At 35.6% G+C, this 16,058-nt stretch overlaps 2 protein-coding genes across 3 annotated transcripts; one reads left to right on the top strand and one right to left on the bottom strand.

Annotated features, from left to right (window-relative positions):
• Nucleotides 1–219: 219 nt before the first annotated feature.
• LOC114761892 (RNA-binding protein NOB1) lies at nucleotides 220–4,154 on the top strand. Its single transcript, XM_028951342.1, has 5 exons — nucleotides 220–620; nucleotides 885–2,016; nucleotides 2,412–2,580; nucleotides 3,314–3,430; nucleotides 3,800–4,154. Exons 1-5 carry the CDS (start codon nucleotides 287–289, stop codon nucleotides 3,947–3,949), a joined length of 1,902 nt encoding a protein of 633 aa, XP_028807175.1. The 5' UTR covers nucleotides 220–286; the 3' UTR covers nucleotides 3,950–4,154.
• A 2,130-nt stretch (nucleotides 4,155–6,284) lies between these two features.
• LOC114761897 (probable LRR receptor-like serine/threonine-protein kinase At1g63430) lies at nucleotides 6,285–15,152 on the bottom strand. 2 transcript variants are annotated; one of them, XM_028951350.1, is made up of 14 exons: nucleotides 14,565–15,152; nucleotides 14,037–14,175; nucleotides 13,878–13,949; nucleotides 13,646–13,789; nucleotides 13,399–13,548; nucleotides 12,885–13,001; nucleotides 12,743–12,807; nucleotides 12,223–12,474; nucleotides 11,930–12,135; nucleotides 11,707–11,839; nucleotides 11,468–11,625; nucleotides 9,406–9,621; nucleotides 9,016–9,269; nucleotides 6,285–8,919 (listed from the first exon to the last, which is right to left on the bottom strand). In XM_028951350.1, exons 1-13 carry the CDS (start codon nucleotides 14,650–14,652, stop codon nucleotides 9,024–9,026), a joined length of 1,986 nt encoding a protein of 661 aa, XP_028807183.1. In that variant the 5' UTR covers nucleotides 14,653–15,152; the 3' UTR covers nucleotides 6,285–8,919; nucleotides 9,016–9,023. The 2 variants fall into 2 exon arrangements, with proteins under 2 accessions (XP_028807183.1, XP_028807182.1); XM_028951349.1 differs by having other exon boundaries at nucleotides 6,285–9,269; nucleotides 14,565–14,939; nucleotides 15,027–15,149.
• Between the last annotated feature and the right edge of the window lie 906 nt (nucleotides 15,153–16,058).

Genomic DNA, 16,058 nt, shown 5'->3' with positions numbered 1-16,058 from the left:
ACTGAAACTAACGGCAAATGCAAGGTTAACAAATAGAAGGATTAACACTAATTATAAAACAAAAAATAAAGATAGAATAAGTAAGAAAAAAAGTTATAAGGACCAAATCAAAACTAGATAAAATTATAAGGATTTGTAAATTAATTTTTTTAAAAAAATACTTACTAATAAATAAAATTTGAAGAGAAAAATAATAATCGCATTTCCCTGTAGCTGAAACTAGGGTTTATCAATAAGGTTCGGGCTTCTTTGCGCGCCTTGCTCTCTATCCTCCCTCGTCACCGCCATGGAGGAGGCTCCTGTGTCAGCTGCAGCGCTATCGACGTGCTGGAGCAATGTAGTGAAGAGCCAACAACCTCTAAAGCCCCCTCAGGATGATCCTCTACCGCCTGGCCGAGTTTTTGTGGAGACCTGCAAATCCTCTGATGGCATATCAGTGGCTGTTGTTGACGCCAACGCCATTATTGCCGGCGGCGAAAGGCTTCACAATTATGCCGACAAGTTCGTTTCTGTTGCAGAAGTTATACAGGAAATCCGCGACCCTGTCTCGCGGCACAGGCTCTCACTCATCCCCTTTAATATCGAACCCATGGAACCCACTCAAGAAGCCATCAACAAAGGTAATCATGTCTTAGATAGTATGAGTATGTGAACTATAATTGTGGTTCTGAGTATTAATCATATAGTTGACTTGATATTATCCTGGAAAGTGTTTTGAATTGACAATAGAGGTACATTGACGAGGATGCTCCTTATTTTGATACTAACTATTTTGCAATCCCGACTTTGTTGCTATTTAGAATTATGTTATGACTAATTCTGTTTTTGGCAAAGTATTTGCTGTCTTCTAACTTTAATTCTCATGTGCTGCTGAGACCTAACAGTTATCAAATTTGCAAAGGCTACTGGTGATCTACAGACTCTATCAGATGTTGATCTCAAACTCATTGCTCTGACTTATACTTTAGAGGCTCAAATCCATGGAACAAAGCATCTCAGGGACATCCCGCCGCCTGTTCAAGTGGTAAATGTTAGGAGATTGCCTGAAAAAGACATGCCTGGATGGGGTTCCAATGTGCCCAATTTGGAAGAGTGGGAAGCACTAGAACATGAGACTGAGGACAAATCAAATTCCAGTTCAAGGATCCTTCCTTTGCGAGACTTGAACTTGAACTTGGTTCCGCAAGATAACCATTCTGAAGATCGTTCAGCTGAACATAAGAGTGAACCTCCTCCTGAAAATCTAGAGCGTGGTGAGTATGGCTCCAGGAAGCCTGGGAGAAACTTCCATAAGAAAAAGGAGGTAAACATTGAAGGGAAGAAGATGGTTGCTGATGGAATCGATGCATCACAAGGACAATTTGATGATAATGCTGGTGATTGGATGCCTGCTGTCAGTAGAAGCACTCATAGGAGATATCTGAGAAGAAAAGCTAGACGTGAGGCATTGTCTCACAGTCAGGATCAACAAGATTTGGAAGAAAACATTGGTGGTGCTGTTGAGGATGGCAGAAGTTCAAATCAGCTTGTTCATCAAAGTGATGAAAAAAGTCATGTTGAAAATGCTGATTTTGAGGATCACAAGTTGGTGAAAGAGAAGGAAGAAAGGGAAAGCCTCCCAGCAAGTCTGAAGAAAATGAGTCTGGAAGAAGGAGCTTCATTGGAAGTTATTGATGGAGAAGACAAACTTAATGCATGTTCTGAAGAACTTGAATCAAACGATTCTAGACTTTTGGAAACTGTTTCCAGTGGTGATGTAACCATGGCCACTAAACCATGTGAGCTAGATACAGTTAATGATGAATCAAATCACTTTGAGGCTATAAGCGAGACTAGTGAAGCCTGTGATTCTTCATTTGTAGATGATGATAGTAGTGAGCAGAGTTGGATGCCTAGATCTTTGTCCGAGTCAAGTGTAGCCTGTGTGACTGGTGACTTTGCAATGCAAAATGTTCTTCTACAGATGGGCTTGCGTTTGCTAGCACCTGGAGGAACACAGATCCGAGAGCTGCACAGGTCAGTGTTTCCCCCCCTTCTCAAGACAAAAACTCTTCTTCACTAAGAAGTAATGTATTAAGTACTTTTAATATGATCAACTCCTCCAGCCCTTTTACAATCCACGAGGGATGTTGTATAAAGGAGAAAGTTGTGTAATAATTAAGGCCTAACTTTTGCTTATCAATTTGTGATATACTAAGTAATGTCATGGAGACCTAAGCAAGTGTATGGGGAACCATCCTCACAAATCTAAATCTGCTGGTATGGAGAACCATGCCACTTTAACTACCATAACGATTACTTGTAGCTAACCAATATTGGATTTCAGGATAATGGCAATTGTATTGGCTGTAATCATTAGTTAGTTATGCAGATTGTGCAGTAAGTGCTTATCTTTATTTTATATATTTCAGATGGATACTTAAGTGTCATGCTTGCTACGCTGTTACTGCTGAAATTGGGAGGATTTTTTGTCCTAAATGTGGCAACGGTGGCACCTTACGTAAGGTGGCTGTTACAGTTGGTGAAAATGGAGTTATTTTAGCAGCCCGTCGACCAAGAATTACATTACGTGGCACCAAGGTAAGCACATCCATAAGAGATGGTAATGGGCATCAATTCTGTTTTCTTATGCCTGCTACTGCACCATTCATTTTGATGTACATATTCGCAATTTTCTTTATTTTGACGGTATTTTGCTTGACTTGTTGGTTCCTAATGTACATACAACAACAACAAGCCTTATCCCACTAGGTGGGGTCGGCTACATGAATTACACGACGCCATTGTGCTCTGTCAACAACCCAATCCTTAGATATGTTGTTGACTAGGAGGTCTCGTTCAATGACCTCATTCAACGTTCTTCTCGGTCTTCCCTTGCCTCTTTTTATGGGACTCCATCTTGTTTGATCCACCCTCTTCACCGGGGCCTCCAAAGGCCTTCTCTGCACATGTCCAAACCATCTTAAGCGATTTTCAACCATTTTCTCTTGGATAGGTTCCTAATGTACATACAACATGATATTTATGTTGTAGTTCATATCCTTTCTAAAGATTTACAGGATAGGATGGATGGTCATTTCCTGCGTTTTTTAAGTTTTGAATTTGCTGTTGTAGTTTGTTTGTTTGTAATGTATCAAAAAGATGTGTTAGAAGGCGCAAATTATGTTACTATTATGTAATATATTTACACTTCAATTTTCAAGAACCAGCCGCGTGTTTCTTTTGATTGGTGCTTTTTTCCCCCCTTTTTTACCTTTTAAAATTCTGGAACTTTGCCGTTTTCCATTTTGACATGACTTTATGATGTGTACAGTTTTCATTGCCTTTACCTCAAGGCGGAAGAGACGCAGTCACAAAGAACCTCATTCTGCGGGAAGATCAGCTCCCTCAAAAGCTACTCTATCCTAAAACAAAGAAAGCCAACAAGCAGGTGCACTTTATATATAGTAACTCCCTTGGAATTGGTGTTCCTTCTTTGGAAAATCATTTTACAGGGGACCTATACTTTCCCTTAATTTTTAATTTAGTATTTGTGTGTTCTTTTCTTTTAATTAAATCCTTTAATTTTGATCCGTTAGCACCATTAGCCCACTTGCAAGGGCTAACTGTGCTAATAGATTAAAGTTACAGGGACTAACAATGTTAACAGAGATTTAATTAAAAGGGAAAAAAGGCATTGGTACCAAATTAAAAATTAAGAGAAAAGTATAAATACCTACTAAATAGTTTTTCCTTCTTTCTTTGTACTTCCACCGATTTCCACTAGTTCTAACTAACCAGTTCTACTTACACTTTGTAGGATGATGATTTTTTCACTCCAGATAATATCTTCAGCCACAACACAGATAAGAGAGCTCCTTTCCAGCCTCCTGTAAGGAATGCATTAGCAGTTTTTAGTGGAAAGAGAAATCCTAATGATAATCATTATTCCCGTTCTAAGCATAAGTAGTGGATGTCTGATTGGAATTTTGGTCTGCTTTTCTGTTTTTTCTGTTTTCTCTTTTCTTTTCTTTTCTTTGCTTTTGTTTTCTTTTTCTTTTTTTATTTTCAAGAAAATTTCTCATGTATCTTTCCAAGTGTTGTTTTTACCCCCTCTTGTGCTGGACAAAGCAACTGTTTCGTTGTAAAAGCGTATTTTTGGAAGAACTGTTAAATCTGAATATTTTATCATCAATCATGCGTTTGATTTGCTTAATTATGTTCAAGGGCAATGTTTTCTTTGGGTAACACGGAGGCATCTTTGTAGTTTAACGGATTTTTTTATTATTATTATTGACTTTTCAGTACTCAGCGTATTCTGATCAGGCAAATTTTTTTTCTTTTCGTTTAAAAATAGGTCCTTTTAATTTATCAAGATTAAGTCTCAGCTGGAAAAGTTCTTACAAAGATGAGTATTATGGCTAAAAAGAGTTTGGACAGATATTTGGATGTTACTACAATTTTTAATATAATATGTAGTTGACTTAATGGGAGAGTTTAAGAAAAGTATTTATATTTATTATTTTTTAAAAATTAGTTTGTTACTCTTATAAATTAATATGTAATTTGATAGAAAGATCATATAATATATGTTATAATTAAATGATATAATAATTTTTTTAATCTTTTTAAATTAGTCAGTTAAGTTTTATATTAAATACTGAAGATATTATTTGTTAAGCCTTCACATTGTCAATGAAACTTGAGGGTTGAAAACATTGCCAATTGAGTTGTAGTAGTAATATCTTAGAGTCTTGCAAGTTTTGATTTTATGAAGGCATTGAAAATCAGGTTGGATATGGAACCAACCGAAGCAAACAGCTCAAAGTTCAATGATTTAGCCGTAATTAAATTGTGATGAACCCAGTTATGATTAAAATGTGTGTGTAATCATGAAAAAAGTAATAGTTAAATAAAAATGCATTAATTTACATATAAATAAAATATTTATGTAAAACATAATCGAAAAATACAAGTTACTAAATACATTTGGTGAGCTACCATTTCTTTATATTTTAAGACTAATGATTTTTTTTCAACTTTGGCAACGAGAGACAAATAAATAAAATTTAATATAATTAGACCCATTTAAAACTCTTTCAAGGGATTGGTGTTTAATGCTCCTAATTGGGCAGTAAATATTGACTCTATATGTTAAACTTATTTTACATGTTTATCTCGTTTAATATAAAATATAAAATATATGTTAAACTTATTTTACATGTTTATCTCTAATACTACCTCTGGTCTTTAATATAAAATCTCGTTTGAATTTTATTTTGATTCTAAATATAAAACCCTAATCTATTTTGTCTTTTATATTTATGTATTTTTTTTCAAGATAATCTTTCTAATAATAGTAGTTATAACCAATACATTTGATTAACAAGAATATTTTAAAAAAAATAATACATATTTATTACAAATAACTAACTTAACTTCTTTCTTTCATCTTCTTAAATTAATCAACTAGCTCTTATAATTAACACCAGAGGTAGTAATAATCAAGTAGGAGAGGGCGAGAGAAAATTAAGAAAAATACTCATGATATTTTAAAAAATATATAAAATTAACTAATTTAACTAATATTTTTAATTTATTCAAATTGATTAATAAATTTTATATTAAGAACTAGAATAGCACTGCAGGTTTTACAGACAATTTTGTGTTTATCTTTCTAACGCAAGTGATATCCACCCAGACAAATTTGTAATCGCGGAGTCCTCCTGATTTTGAGAAAACGGACCATAAACATCCATTCAGCGACATCTATTCTTTAAAGAAAAGCTTAGAATCATAGTACAAAACAATAATGCAAAAAGATCTCATACGCTTCCAATCCAATTACACGGGACAATTGCCCTCCTGAGTATTCGAAATTAAAATTTATTCGTTCCTTTCTGCCATTGAGGATCCCGGACAACCAAAATTTGCTAATATGGGGTTGGCTAAAACATGTGCTTGAACATGGCGTTGCCTTTCTCCAACAAAATCATACATGTTGGCCAATAATGAGGCAAAAGTAAACCAAAACGCTTATGTTTTAAGATACGATGCCTATCTTGTCTACTTTTAAAAATGAAATTTATATCATGAAAGAAAAATGATGTGCAAAGCATCCATCGGTACATATAATGGTATTACCTCTAATTCTTAATATAAGACCTAATAATTCAAAAAAAAAAAACAATAAATATAAATTTATTAACTTCCTTAATCTCCCCAAATAGGTCAATTGAGTCTTATATTAAAAACCAGGAATAGTAATAACAAATCCAATGTGTCAATGGACAATCTACATGCAATGAGTTGAAGAAATAATATATTCTATTATATCCTTTTAACTTTACAATTTCATGCTCCCACAAGTCTCTAGTGGAAGGAAAAATGATCAGTGAAAAGGTAAAAAGGGCCCAAATTTCATGAATCAAACGGCGAATTTCAACTTCTTTTCTCTCTTAAATTAATAAAAAACAAACCATCCCGAAAAAAGCTAAAAAAAGTCCAAGCCCAGCATTAATAATTCACACATTGCAGTTATAATTTAAGTCAGAAACATATAAATTAGGGGCAATTATTTAATCAGTAACCTGAGGTATTAACAGTCTTCTTGGGACAAGCTTCTCATGACGCCAAGCACAAAATTTCCAAAAGCACGTATATGCAAAAGAAAACAGATGTGAGAATCTCATATATACCAATATGCCCAGCTTTGTTAACTTAGCAGCTAAAAAGTTATAATTTCTAATGCATAACCTGACCAGAGAAATTATAATACTCGCAAGGCATGTCAACATAAAGTGACACTTCCATGCTTTATTTTGAAGAACATGGGAAGGACCTAATTAGTTGCTTCTGCAATTGTACAAATATTCCATGAATCAGAAAGGAGAATAATGCAACACAGCCATATTTCACTGCAGAATCGTCTCCTCCTGTTTTCTAAGTTGTAGCTAAAAGAAAAAGAGGCGCACTTTAGAAACATTTAATTACCTGTCAAAGATGGATGGAATGAGGAGGATTTGACACGCTGTGGAAACACCCAGATATGACCTGATAACTTGAGATTCTATAAAGCTATTAACAAAAAGAATAAGAAACACTAATGATGATGGTAACGACGAGGCTGATAAATATATCCATGTGTTGTAACTCAGGAAAAGAATAATGACAATTGCACTGATGCTTATCTGCAAGTGAATGAAATAGCAGCATACTTGAGCAGCAACATGAAAAAGGAGGCTAGGAGTAAAATGCAACAGTAAAGAATGTATGCTTGTAGAAGATTTGTTAAATGAACAAAAACAATAACAAAACCCAAAAAAAGCTTAATATGTTATAATTTCAGAGAGAAATCTCTATGATTCATTTTCAACTCAACTCTAGAAAGCAGTTACTCAATAGTTGTTGACTTATATTTGAAAAGCAAACACAAAACATAAACACACAGTGAAAGATAAAAGTAGACACATCAAATTGCACGTGCAAACAAATATAGACCATAGGTCATTTTAACCACTTAAAATACAAAAGGCCTTTTTAGGCACGAAAATCAGAGGTAGGAATTCAAATAATTTAAGAATTGAGAAGCTTATAAATATTGAAATCACAGATATATGTAATAAGCATCAGTGCCTGAAGATTCAAATGGTCACATATCAAGTTGCATACACAATAAAGATGAAACAAAACATTAAGAGCACAGATACAGCATAAAAATTGAAGAAATAACAAACTTCCAATACAACAATGAAAGAATACTTCGGAAGGGGGGGAAACATGAATCCGACTAATACAAGTTCCATAAGCAAAGGGAAATGATGAAAGAATAAAAGTGATTAAAGCATAGAAGATAATCTAACTAAATGAAGATCATTTATGCATAACCCTGCAAGTTACCTAAAGCATTAAATAATGCCTATTTATCAGAACGATATGCATAAATTCAGTCAATCAACATCACATTTGAGCTGTTTGCATGAAGAACTCGAAATATTAAAAGATCTGCAATGTATTATAAAATCACAAAGGATGTGCTTCTATTGAAAACCGTGAAGAACACGAAAGCTGAGCCCACAATATCCAAAAAAGAATACCAAACGAATAAAAAAGGAGCAATAATAGCTTTTGTGACAGAAGTACAGTTCAGCTCAAAATACAAGTAAAACAATAGATCATCATATCATGGAATAATCAAGGAGGCAATAATGTGTATTAACAATATGCCGGAAAAGGCTTTTCTACTTTTTCATACGTTGTTCATTTGTTTTCCTCCTGAGTATGAAATTAATATCGCTTCTTTCCTTTCTGCCATTGAGGATCTCGGACAACCAAAATTTGCCAGATGGGGTTGGCTAAAGCATGCGGCTGAGCATGTATTTGCCTTTCTCCCACAAAAGCATAGATGTTGGCCAGAAATTAGGCAAAGTGAACCAAAACGCTCACTTCTTACGACATGATGGCTATACTGTCCACTTTCAAACATGAAGTTTACATCATGAAAGAAAAATGATGTTTAAGGCATCCATCCAGCATATAATTGTAATACGCAAAATAGTACAATGCTATTTTTCTCAAAGATATTCAAGATCCCATTAAGATAGGTACATTTAGAAACATCAATATCAGTATTATATACAAGAGCCGCACTGTTTACAAATTTATGAACAACACTACTCATCTCGACCTCTGGACATCTAGTTTAAAAATATAGCATTATACTAATAGCCCCTTTAATCTCAGCTCATTTGAATCTGAAAAGCAAAGGGAAGTTACAGATCCAACCCTCACAATTAATAAAATGCTCAATACAAATAACAAACGCTCGATATAAAAATACGGGAAACCGTTGTCCAGCACTGTCATCCCCATTTACCAATGTCTGCATTTGTAGTCATCTCCCAGTGCCATACAACAACGAGATTTTATCCCCTACGTTGCCTTTCTGAGCAATCATTTACACATAAAAGAAGAGAAATAAGTCAAAAAAGTAAATACTTTGTGTATATTTCTGCTTTAGTGTATGTTAGTTCTGACTGAGTGATTCAAGATGAGAGTGCAAGTTCAGCCCAAGCCAAAGACGATGCCTTGAGCTCCGAAGTTATGGATGTGTCAATTCTGCTCTCCAGAATACCACACAACTCTTGCATCCCTGGACGCCTTGTAGGGTCAGAATTGATACAGAGATTTATTACCTCACATATTACTTTCAGGTCTTCATCTCTAAAATGCTTCAATTCGGGATCCACCAAAGATGGCATTTCTTCAGGATTTTCGAGATAGCCCTTCGCCTGTGCAAAAACACACGTCCAAAGTTAACAATTCAATAACCGTAAACACTTTCAAGGTTGTCCAAATTAGGGACAAAAAAAAAAAAAAAGAAAAAACAGTAAACAAAATGGACAAAATTCTGATCGAGTTTCTTACCCAGTCCACCAAGTAACCCTTGTCCTTGTAATAGGGAGTTCTTCCGCTGACTATCTCCAGTAGAAGTACCCCAAAAGCATATATGTTCCCTAGGGTATCAAGTGGACGTGCTTCAATGGAATTTCGAAGAACACACCCGGCACCTTGGCTGCCAACAGAACCAGAATTCCTTTCTGATCTTTCCAAGATTGTCTTCCAGCTTTCAAAATCAACGAGCTGCAATTTAAGATTCTTTACAATGAGAATTTTAAACAAAATTCTGGGTTTCAACATTTAGGATTCGGGCTTCAGTGATTTTTTCCCCGTATAAACAGTCCCCACAATAATAGTTGCTAACTAACGAAGTGTTACAGGTTTATTTATTCATGCAGTATTAGTGCTTTATATTTTTAAGGGTTAAGGTGCAATTTTAACAATAATGTTTTTCGCTAAGAGCACCTGGCACCATTAAGTTTTAAAGGGTGCAAAATTATACACAAACTTTAAAATACGGAGCGATTTCATCACTTCTGTTAACAAGTCTAGACGGCCATTTCTTTTTCTGAGGTGGGTCCAGCTATGTGTCTGGCTCAACATAATCCTTTCACTAAAAACATTACACTTCACCCCCTTAAATTTCATCTCTCCTCCTTCTCTTTACATCAATTCCTCCCCCCCCCCCCCCAACACATCAGACTCAATTCTCTATCTCTCTCCCCTTTTCAAGTTTGTCTCCTCTTCCTTTGGCAACAGCAACTTAGAATTCAAGAACCAAATGACTGTTCTCCACGAGAAGCTTAAGGGGGGAGAGTGTGCACTATTGTATTTGATCAATCTGAGAAGGAGATAGAGGCATTGACACTGGAGGCAATTGACTTTGCAAACAAAGGAGGCAACACAAGGAAACGAGATGCTATGTGGTTTGACAAGTTGGAAGGTGGTTGGCCACATTCTGTTGAGTTTGTTTGACGAGAGGAGGGAGAAAAGTCAAGGTAATCAGCTTGGTTGATGCAGTTGGAAGGAATGATCAAAGGATAGTTTTTAGAAAGATGGTTAAGCCTCCAATTGTTTGGAATTAATCTACTTGGACTGCCATAATTCTTGAATTATTTAGCTTCATTCATCAAGCTCCGAGTTGCAAAGGACGTGCCAAGTGAGTTGAAAAGGACCTAAATTGTGTTCTTTATTGAAAGAAATTTCCTTCTGTGAAAGAGAGTCCTTTGTTTTGTATTTGGTGTGAGGAAGGCCGTTAAAAATTGTTTATGGTTGGGATTTGTTTTGACTGTTTGGCACCTGTTGTTATTTGATAAGAAAGTTGGGAGGGAGAGTAGAGTTTAAATGAGGTGGAGACAGGAGAGAGAAAGATGGAGAATAAGAAGAATAAGTGTGTCAAGTGAGGGAAGAAAGAGAGAGAGAGAGAGTTAGAGAGAGAGAAGGGTGAGACAAAGGAAAAGGGAAGGGAAAAGCAGAGGAAATGTGTACAAATATGGGACCCACCAAACTAAAAGGTGACAAACATTTAACACAGTTAACAAAGTGGTAAAATTGCCCTGTTTTATAAAGATTGTGTATAATTTTACACCCTTCAAAACTTAATGGTGCTAGATGCTCTTAATAGAAAACTTTATTGTTAAAATTACACCTTAACCCTATTTTTAATTTAACACTTAATTTCATTATTTAAAAAAATTACTTAATTTAGTTTCAAAACATTGTTGAACGACTTCCGACTCTAAAGAAAAATATTACTCACCTGTAACCTTTTAAAACATAGAAGAGAGTAATATACAATTCTTCAAGGTTTGAAAAATATATTTAATTTTTCTCAACTAAAATTATTTATTGCAAAGGCTATGATCTTAAATTTTTTAAAAAGAGTTGAATATATTTTACCAGCAACTACAGGAAACTGAATCAGTCCAGATTTTCCCCCAACCAATCGGTTCAGTTTGGTTTAACTCTCCAAAATCAATCCAAATCCAACTAAACCCAACTTTGACCACCTTTGCAACATACATAGGCAGACATCAAATGACTCTACTTCTCATTCTTGACTGCAAAATCTTAAACAGCATGCACATACCTTTGGGGCAAAATCTTCTGTTAGGTATACAGCACCAGAATTTAGATCCGATATAGTAAACGGAGGCTCAACTTCTGCGTGTAGATATTTAAGACCACGTGCAATGCCAATAACAATATTCATACGCCTTGTCCATGATAGCTGGCATCCTTCTCCATCTGCGCTCACAAACCACAACTGCAAATGTTGAGCAAAATGAAACGCATTAAAAGATAGATGAGTTTAGAAATTTGACTTACAATGAAGGTGCTCAGAAAGTGTCCCATTTGAAGCATATTCAAAAACCAGCATCCTTGTAAATGGAGTGCTCTCTCTACAATATCCTAGTAGTTTTCCTATATTCTCATGATTTAGCCTCGTCAAGTCTGCCACCTGAATGGCATCAAGTGAAATATTAAAAAGACTTAGTTTAAGTGTAGTTAATTTTGTGTAAGTTCTTGCATGCCATAGGCTTTCATCTACCTCTCTCTGAAAATAAAGCTCCAGATAACCTGTCCAATTCTCCTCCTTAATACAGAGGGAAATAACGGCAATCTCAGGCCCACCTTTAACGGTGCCCTTGTAGACCACACTGTCAGGCGAGGACCCAATGATGTTGCTGAAATCTTCGCAAGCCACTTCGAGCTCTTGTCTGCTATACTTCCGTACATCTTTCAACATCTCAGAGTCTGCACATTAATAAAAGGTTAATAAAAATTATAAAGGAAACCAATACTTATGGAAGAAGAAAAGGACAAGGCAGTAGGGAACTAAACCTATATATAAGGTCAAATTCTCCTTCTCGCTTGCAGATTTCTTCCAGGGAATAATGATGGACGACTTGTTGTTCAACCTCTGAAAAGCAGTAAGAAGAGCAACTAAAAAGAGAGAACCAATCATGGTTCCCGTCACTATTTCCAGAGCCAAAAGCCATGTAGGTTTTGATGCTCCTTGATGCTTGGACAGATAATCAGCTGATCGGTGCTTTGGGTTGATCACTGGATGACCCCTGGCAGGTGAAGCACCAGCTATGAAATGAAAAGCAAACTATTAGCCATAATGAACAATTATGAATGCACTAACAATTAGAAATGGTTAGTAGGTTCAGAATATAATATTAAATTTGTAATCACTGATTACAAGAAAGAACCATCCTCAACATCAGTTTGTGTTGCAAATGAGGAATATAAGGAGAAGATCCACTTCACTTGGAAGTCAAGATGGAGCACATTTTCTCTCCTCTATCCAAATTCATTCATTAGATCTTAAGCACTTGGAAAGTCATGTCATACACACCACATTGTACAGAAGAGCGTTGCTTTAAATCCTTGATCTTGAGGCAATTCCCTTGAAAGCTAGACCTGTGCAAAGGCATAGGTTGTTCTAAATATAGGAGATCGAGTAAACTACTTGTATGGCTCAGGTATTAGAAAAACACCTTGGAAGATACCCCAAGCATTTTGGAATGCTACCAACAAAGAAGTTATAGGAAAAATCAGCGACCTTTAACTGAGACGAACGACAGAAACCAGTTAAATTCGCATTTGATGCATACCTGAAAAAATAACAGGAATAGAAGAGACTGATTAAGAAAACTTAAACATCAAGTTGTGTAAATTGGCATCTAATCCGTTTCAAACTAAACCACAAGTCCAATTTGACTGAAGTCTAATTATAATTTATGGCTTGCTAACCATATCTTTTATGCCTGTTGAATGGCTCTTAAACATTAGCAATATAACATTTTTCCATTATCATTAAATGAAGGATGAAGCTACCTAAAACATAACATATGTAAAAAGAGAAGAAAATAAAATTTCTCTTTGTATTCTATCAGTTGCTTGTTGACCTAAATCAATCTAAGTACTAGCCCGTCTGACCGTGGCAATCTAAAACAGTCATGAAGGACGCCTGCAATCTATAGCGCACACCATAAACAAAAGTTCACTCACATTCCACGCATAGTGGTAGTAAAATCGGAACTGCTATCAGCAGGGACAGGCCCTTGAAGCTTATTCCTATCCAGTCTCAGTTCTTGAAGGTATTTCAAATTTCCAAGATCTGGAGGTAGTCTACCAGTCAACCCGTTGGACTGCAGGTTTCTACAATAAAACAGAAGTCGCATGAAATGAAAGTGAGTGACAAGACTCTAGAACGTAAATTTCTGTACCCCGGAAGAGCAAATAAATTTCCTTTTACATTCTTATTAATTGGGTTGAATTTCCAATCTCTGGAGGAATTGGTCCTGATAACCGATTCATCCCCAAATCCAAGACCTTAAGAGATTTCAACGCGCCTAGCTCTTTAGGTATTGTTCCAATCAGTTTATTGCCGTGCAAAATCCTGCATACATAGCATTATATTCCAGAATTATTGCACTAAGCGAGGCAGACCTTCTGGATGACATGTGAATTAGAGAGACAGAACATACAACTCTTCCAAGTACGTGATTCGTCCCAATTCTGGTGCTAGAAATCCCTTTAATGATGATCTCGAAATGTTTCTGCAAACAAATATTCCAAATCCAATAATGTATTAGGAATGTGGTGACCTAGAAATGAATATCAAAGATAGAGGCATGATATCTTACAACTTGATAACATGATCTCGGGCCGGATTGCAGAAAACGCCGTTCCACTCACAAGGATCTGAATCCATCGAATTCCAATTGGACAAAACTTGAAATGGATCCTCATAAATAGCTTCTTTGAAAGCATTAAGCGCCAAAACTATGCAGATACAACTTCCAATCAGCTAAATAATCCCGACAAACCACCAAAAGGGTAGAAATACATCTATCTCACTCTCTCAACCAAAAAAAGAAAGATTACAATGCAAGTACTCGAAGAAAAAAGAGGATGTGAGTGAAAAGGCAGAACTGTGATCTTGAAAATGCGAGTGAAAAAGCAATACTGTGATCTCGAAGCTTCGATATTCATAAAGGAAACAGAAACATGCTAATATTTGCAACTCAATCAAATCATACATTATACATATTATTGAGCAAAAAATCAACTACTTTGTTCCTTTCTTAACTTTTCATTGCAGCCAAACAGAGGTCAACAGAACAGAAGAGGCGAGATCTGAGAAAGGAAGTGATTGCCTAGCGGAGACGTACCTTCTTTGGAGGCCACAGCATTATCACAGGCCACGAAAGAGACCGTGGAAATCAAACCGATAAACAACAATGAACTCCATGACCTCATCTTTTCTTCTCCAGACGTTCTCTACACTTTCTTGCCAGTCCACTTCCAATCACGCAACAAATCCGAAGTGCTGAGAAACTCGATTCTTCCCAAGTTCAGTATGTAGAACAGGAGATTGCTTATGCAGTGCGATTCAGAGCTTCTAATACAGCAGATTTCTACTAGAATGGTGTAGATTTTACGAAGAAGAAAAAAAGAAACATAGTAGTAGAGAATGATCCTTTTGTTGAAAATGAGGAAGTGAAAACAATTAGAAGAAGAGTTGAAGTCCAAGATTTGGTAACTACCTGCACTAATAGAAATGCCAAACGAGTAGGTGTGTGCGAGAGAGAGAGAGAGAGAGACTAACAACAGAAGAGAGAGAGGGAGCGAACTAAATAATGAGGGTGACACTGGGGAGAGAAAATCCAGAAGTGGAAGAAACTTGGCTTCGAAGAGAGGTTAGGGAAATGGAATAGAAAATTCAAATGGAAATGCCAAAACAGAATGTGGATTTTCAGAAAAATATGATGATTCTATACAATGATTAAAGACACAGAGATCGGCGTTGAGGAGGCCGAAATGAAAGAAAACAGAAGTTTCTTTCTTCCTTTCTTTTTTTTGTTTTTTTTGTTTTTTTTAACTTTGCCTAGATTTTTGGTCGATGTTGATGCTTGAGCATGGCAGATTGGCAGTTTCGGATTCAAGGCATTCACTGTACGTTCATCCTCCCCCCCCCCCTTTTTTTTTGGCGAACTTATATTTTTCGTTTTTTTCCCCCGAAGGCCCCACTTATATTTTCCCCCTTTTATTTATTTATTTATTGCCAACTTCCCCTTTTATTTTATTTTTTTTGCCGGAACCCTTTTATTTTATGCATTATATGAGAAACGTAATTTTTTTTAATTATGTATATTCAGAAAGAAAGACATAAATTCAAGGTCAAAAAAAGAAAGACATGAAAATAATAAAATCATGTGTGAAATTTGTTTTTGCTCTGATACCACTAGGACCATTAAATATTTATCATTTATAAACCATATAACTCTTTTCATTTTTTCAATGCAAACTGAAAATTCATTATCTGTTGCCAGCAGAAAATTCATTATCTCAAAACAAGTTTAACAAGGGCAAGTATCAGGCCTGATCCCTTTTATTTCATATTACGCACAGGACTTAAATTAATTTTATAAAAAAATTATATATTATTTGTAATAGTTCGATTTGCCATAATTTTAATGAAATAAATTATAATCGTACAGCTTTCAAATCGCAAATGGAAAAGCTTATATATTTTAGTATACCAAAAAGAAAAGGCCTATTAATGTAAAATTCAGAGTGCGTTGGCCAAAAAAAAAATGGTTAAAAGTCCCTTTTTTAAAACTTAATAGGCTAAAATTATTTAAATTTGAACAAGTGTAATTATG

Source organism: Neltuma alba, unplaced genomic scaffold, assembly GCF_004799145.2.
Source record: "Neltuma alba isolate B1F8T4 unplaced genomic scaffold, ASM479914v2 tig00011146_pilon, whole genome shotgun sequence".
Classification (NCBI taxonomy): domain Eukaryota; kingdom Viridiplantae; phylum Streptophyta; class Magnoliopsida; order Fabales; family Fabaceae; genus Neltuma; species Neltuma alba.
The sequence above is the reverse complement of the archived record's forward strand: the minus strand, read 5'-3'. Positions and strand labels throughout refer to the sequence as shown.

What these genes read in the sequence shown, in the direction of transcription:
- LOC114761892 (XM_028951342.1), top strand. Translation starts at nt 287, where the DNA reads ATGGAGGAGGCTCCTGTGTCAGCTGCAGCGCTATCGACGTGCTGGAGC. An exon ending in TTACATTACGTGGCACCAAG is followed by an intron (nt 2,581 to 3,313) that starts GTAAGCACATCC and finishes TGATGTGTACAG; the next exon opens with TTTTCATTGCCTTTACCTCA. An exon ending in CAAAGAAAGCCAACAAGCAG is followed by an intron (nt 3,431 to 3,799) that starts GTGCACTTTATA and finishes TACACTTTGTAG; the next exon opens with GATGATGATTTTTTCACTCC.
- LOC114761897 (XM_028951350.1), bottom strand. Translation starts at nt 14,652, where the DNA reads ATGAGGTCATGGAGTTCATTGTTGTTTATCGGTTTGATTTCCACGGTC. An exon ending in TGCTGTGGCCTCCAAAGAAG is followed by an intron (nt 14,176 to 14,564) that starts GTACGTCTCCGC and finishes GTATCTGCATAG; the next exon opens with TTTTGGCGCTTAATGCTTTC. An exon ending in ACGCTCTTCTGTACAATGTG is followed by an intron (nt 12,475 to 12,742) that starts GTGTGTATGACA and finishes TTCATTTCATAG; the next exon opens with CTGGTGCTTCACCTGCCAGG.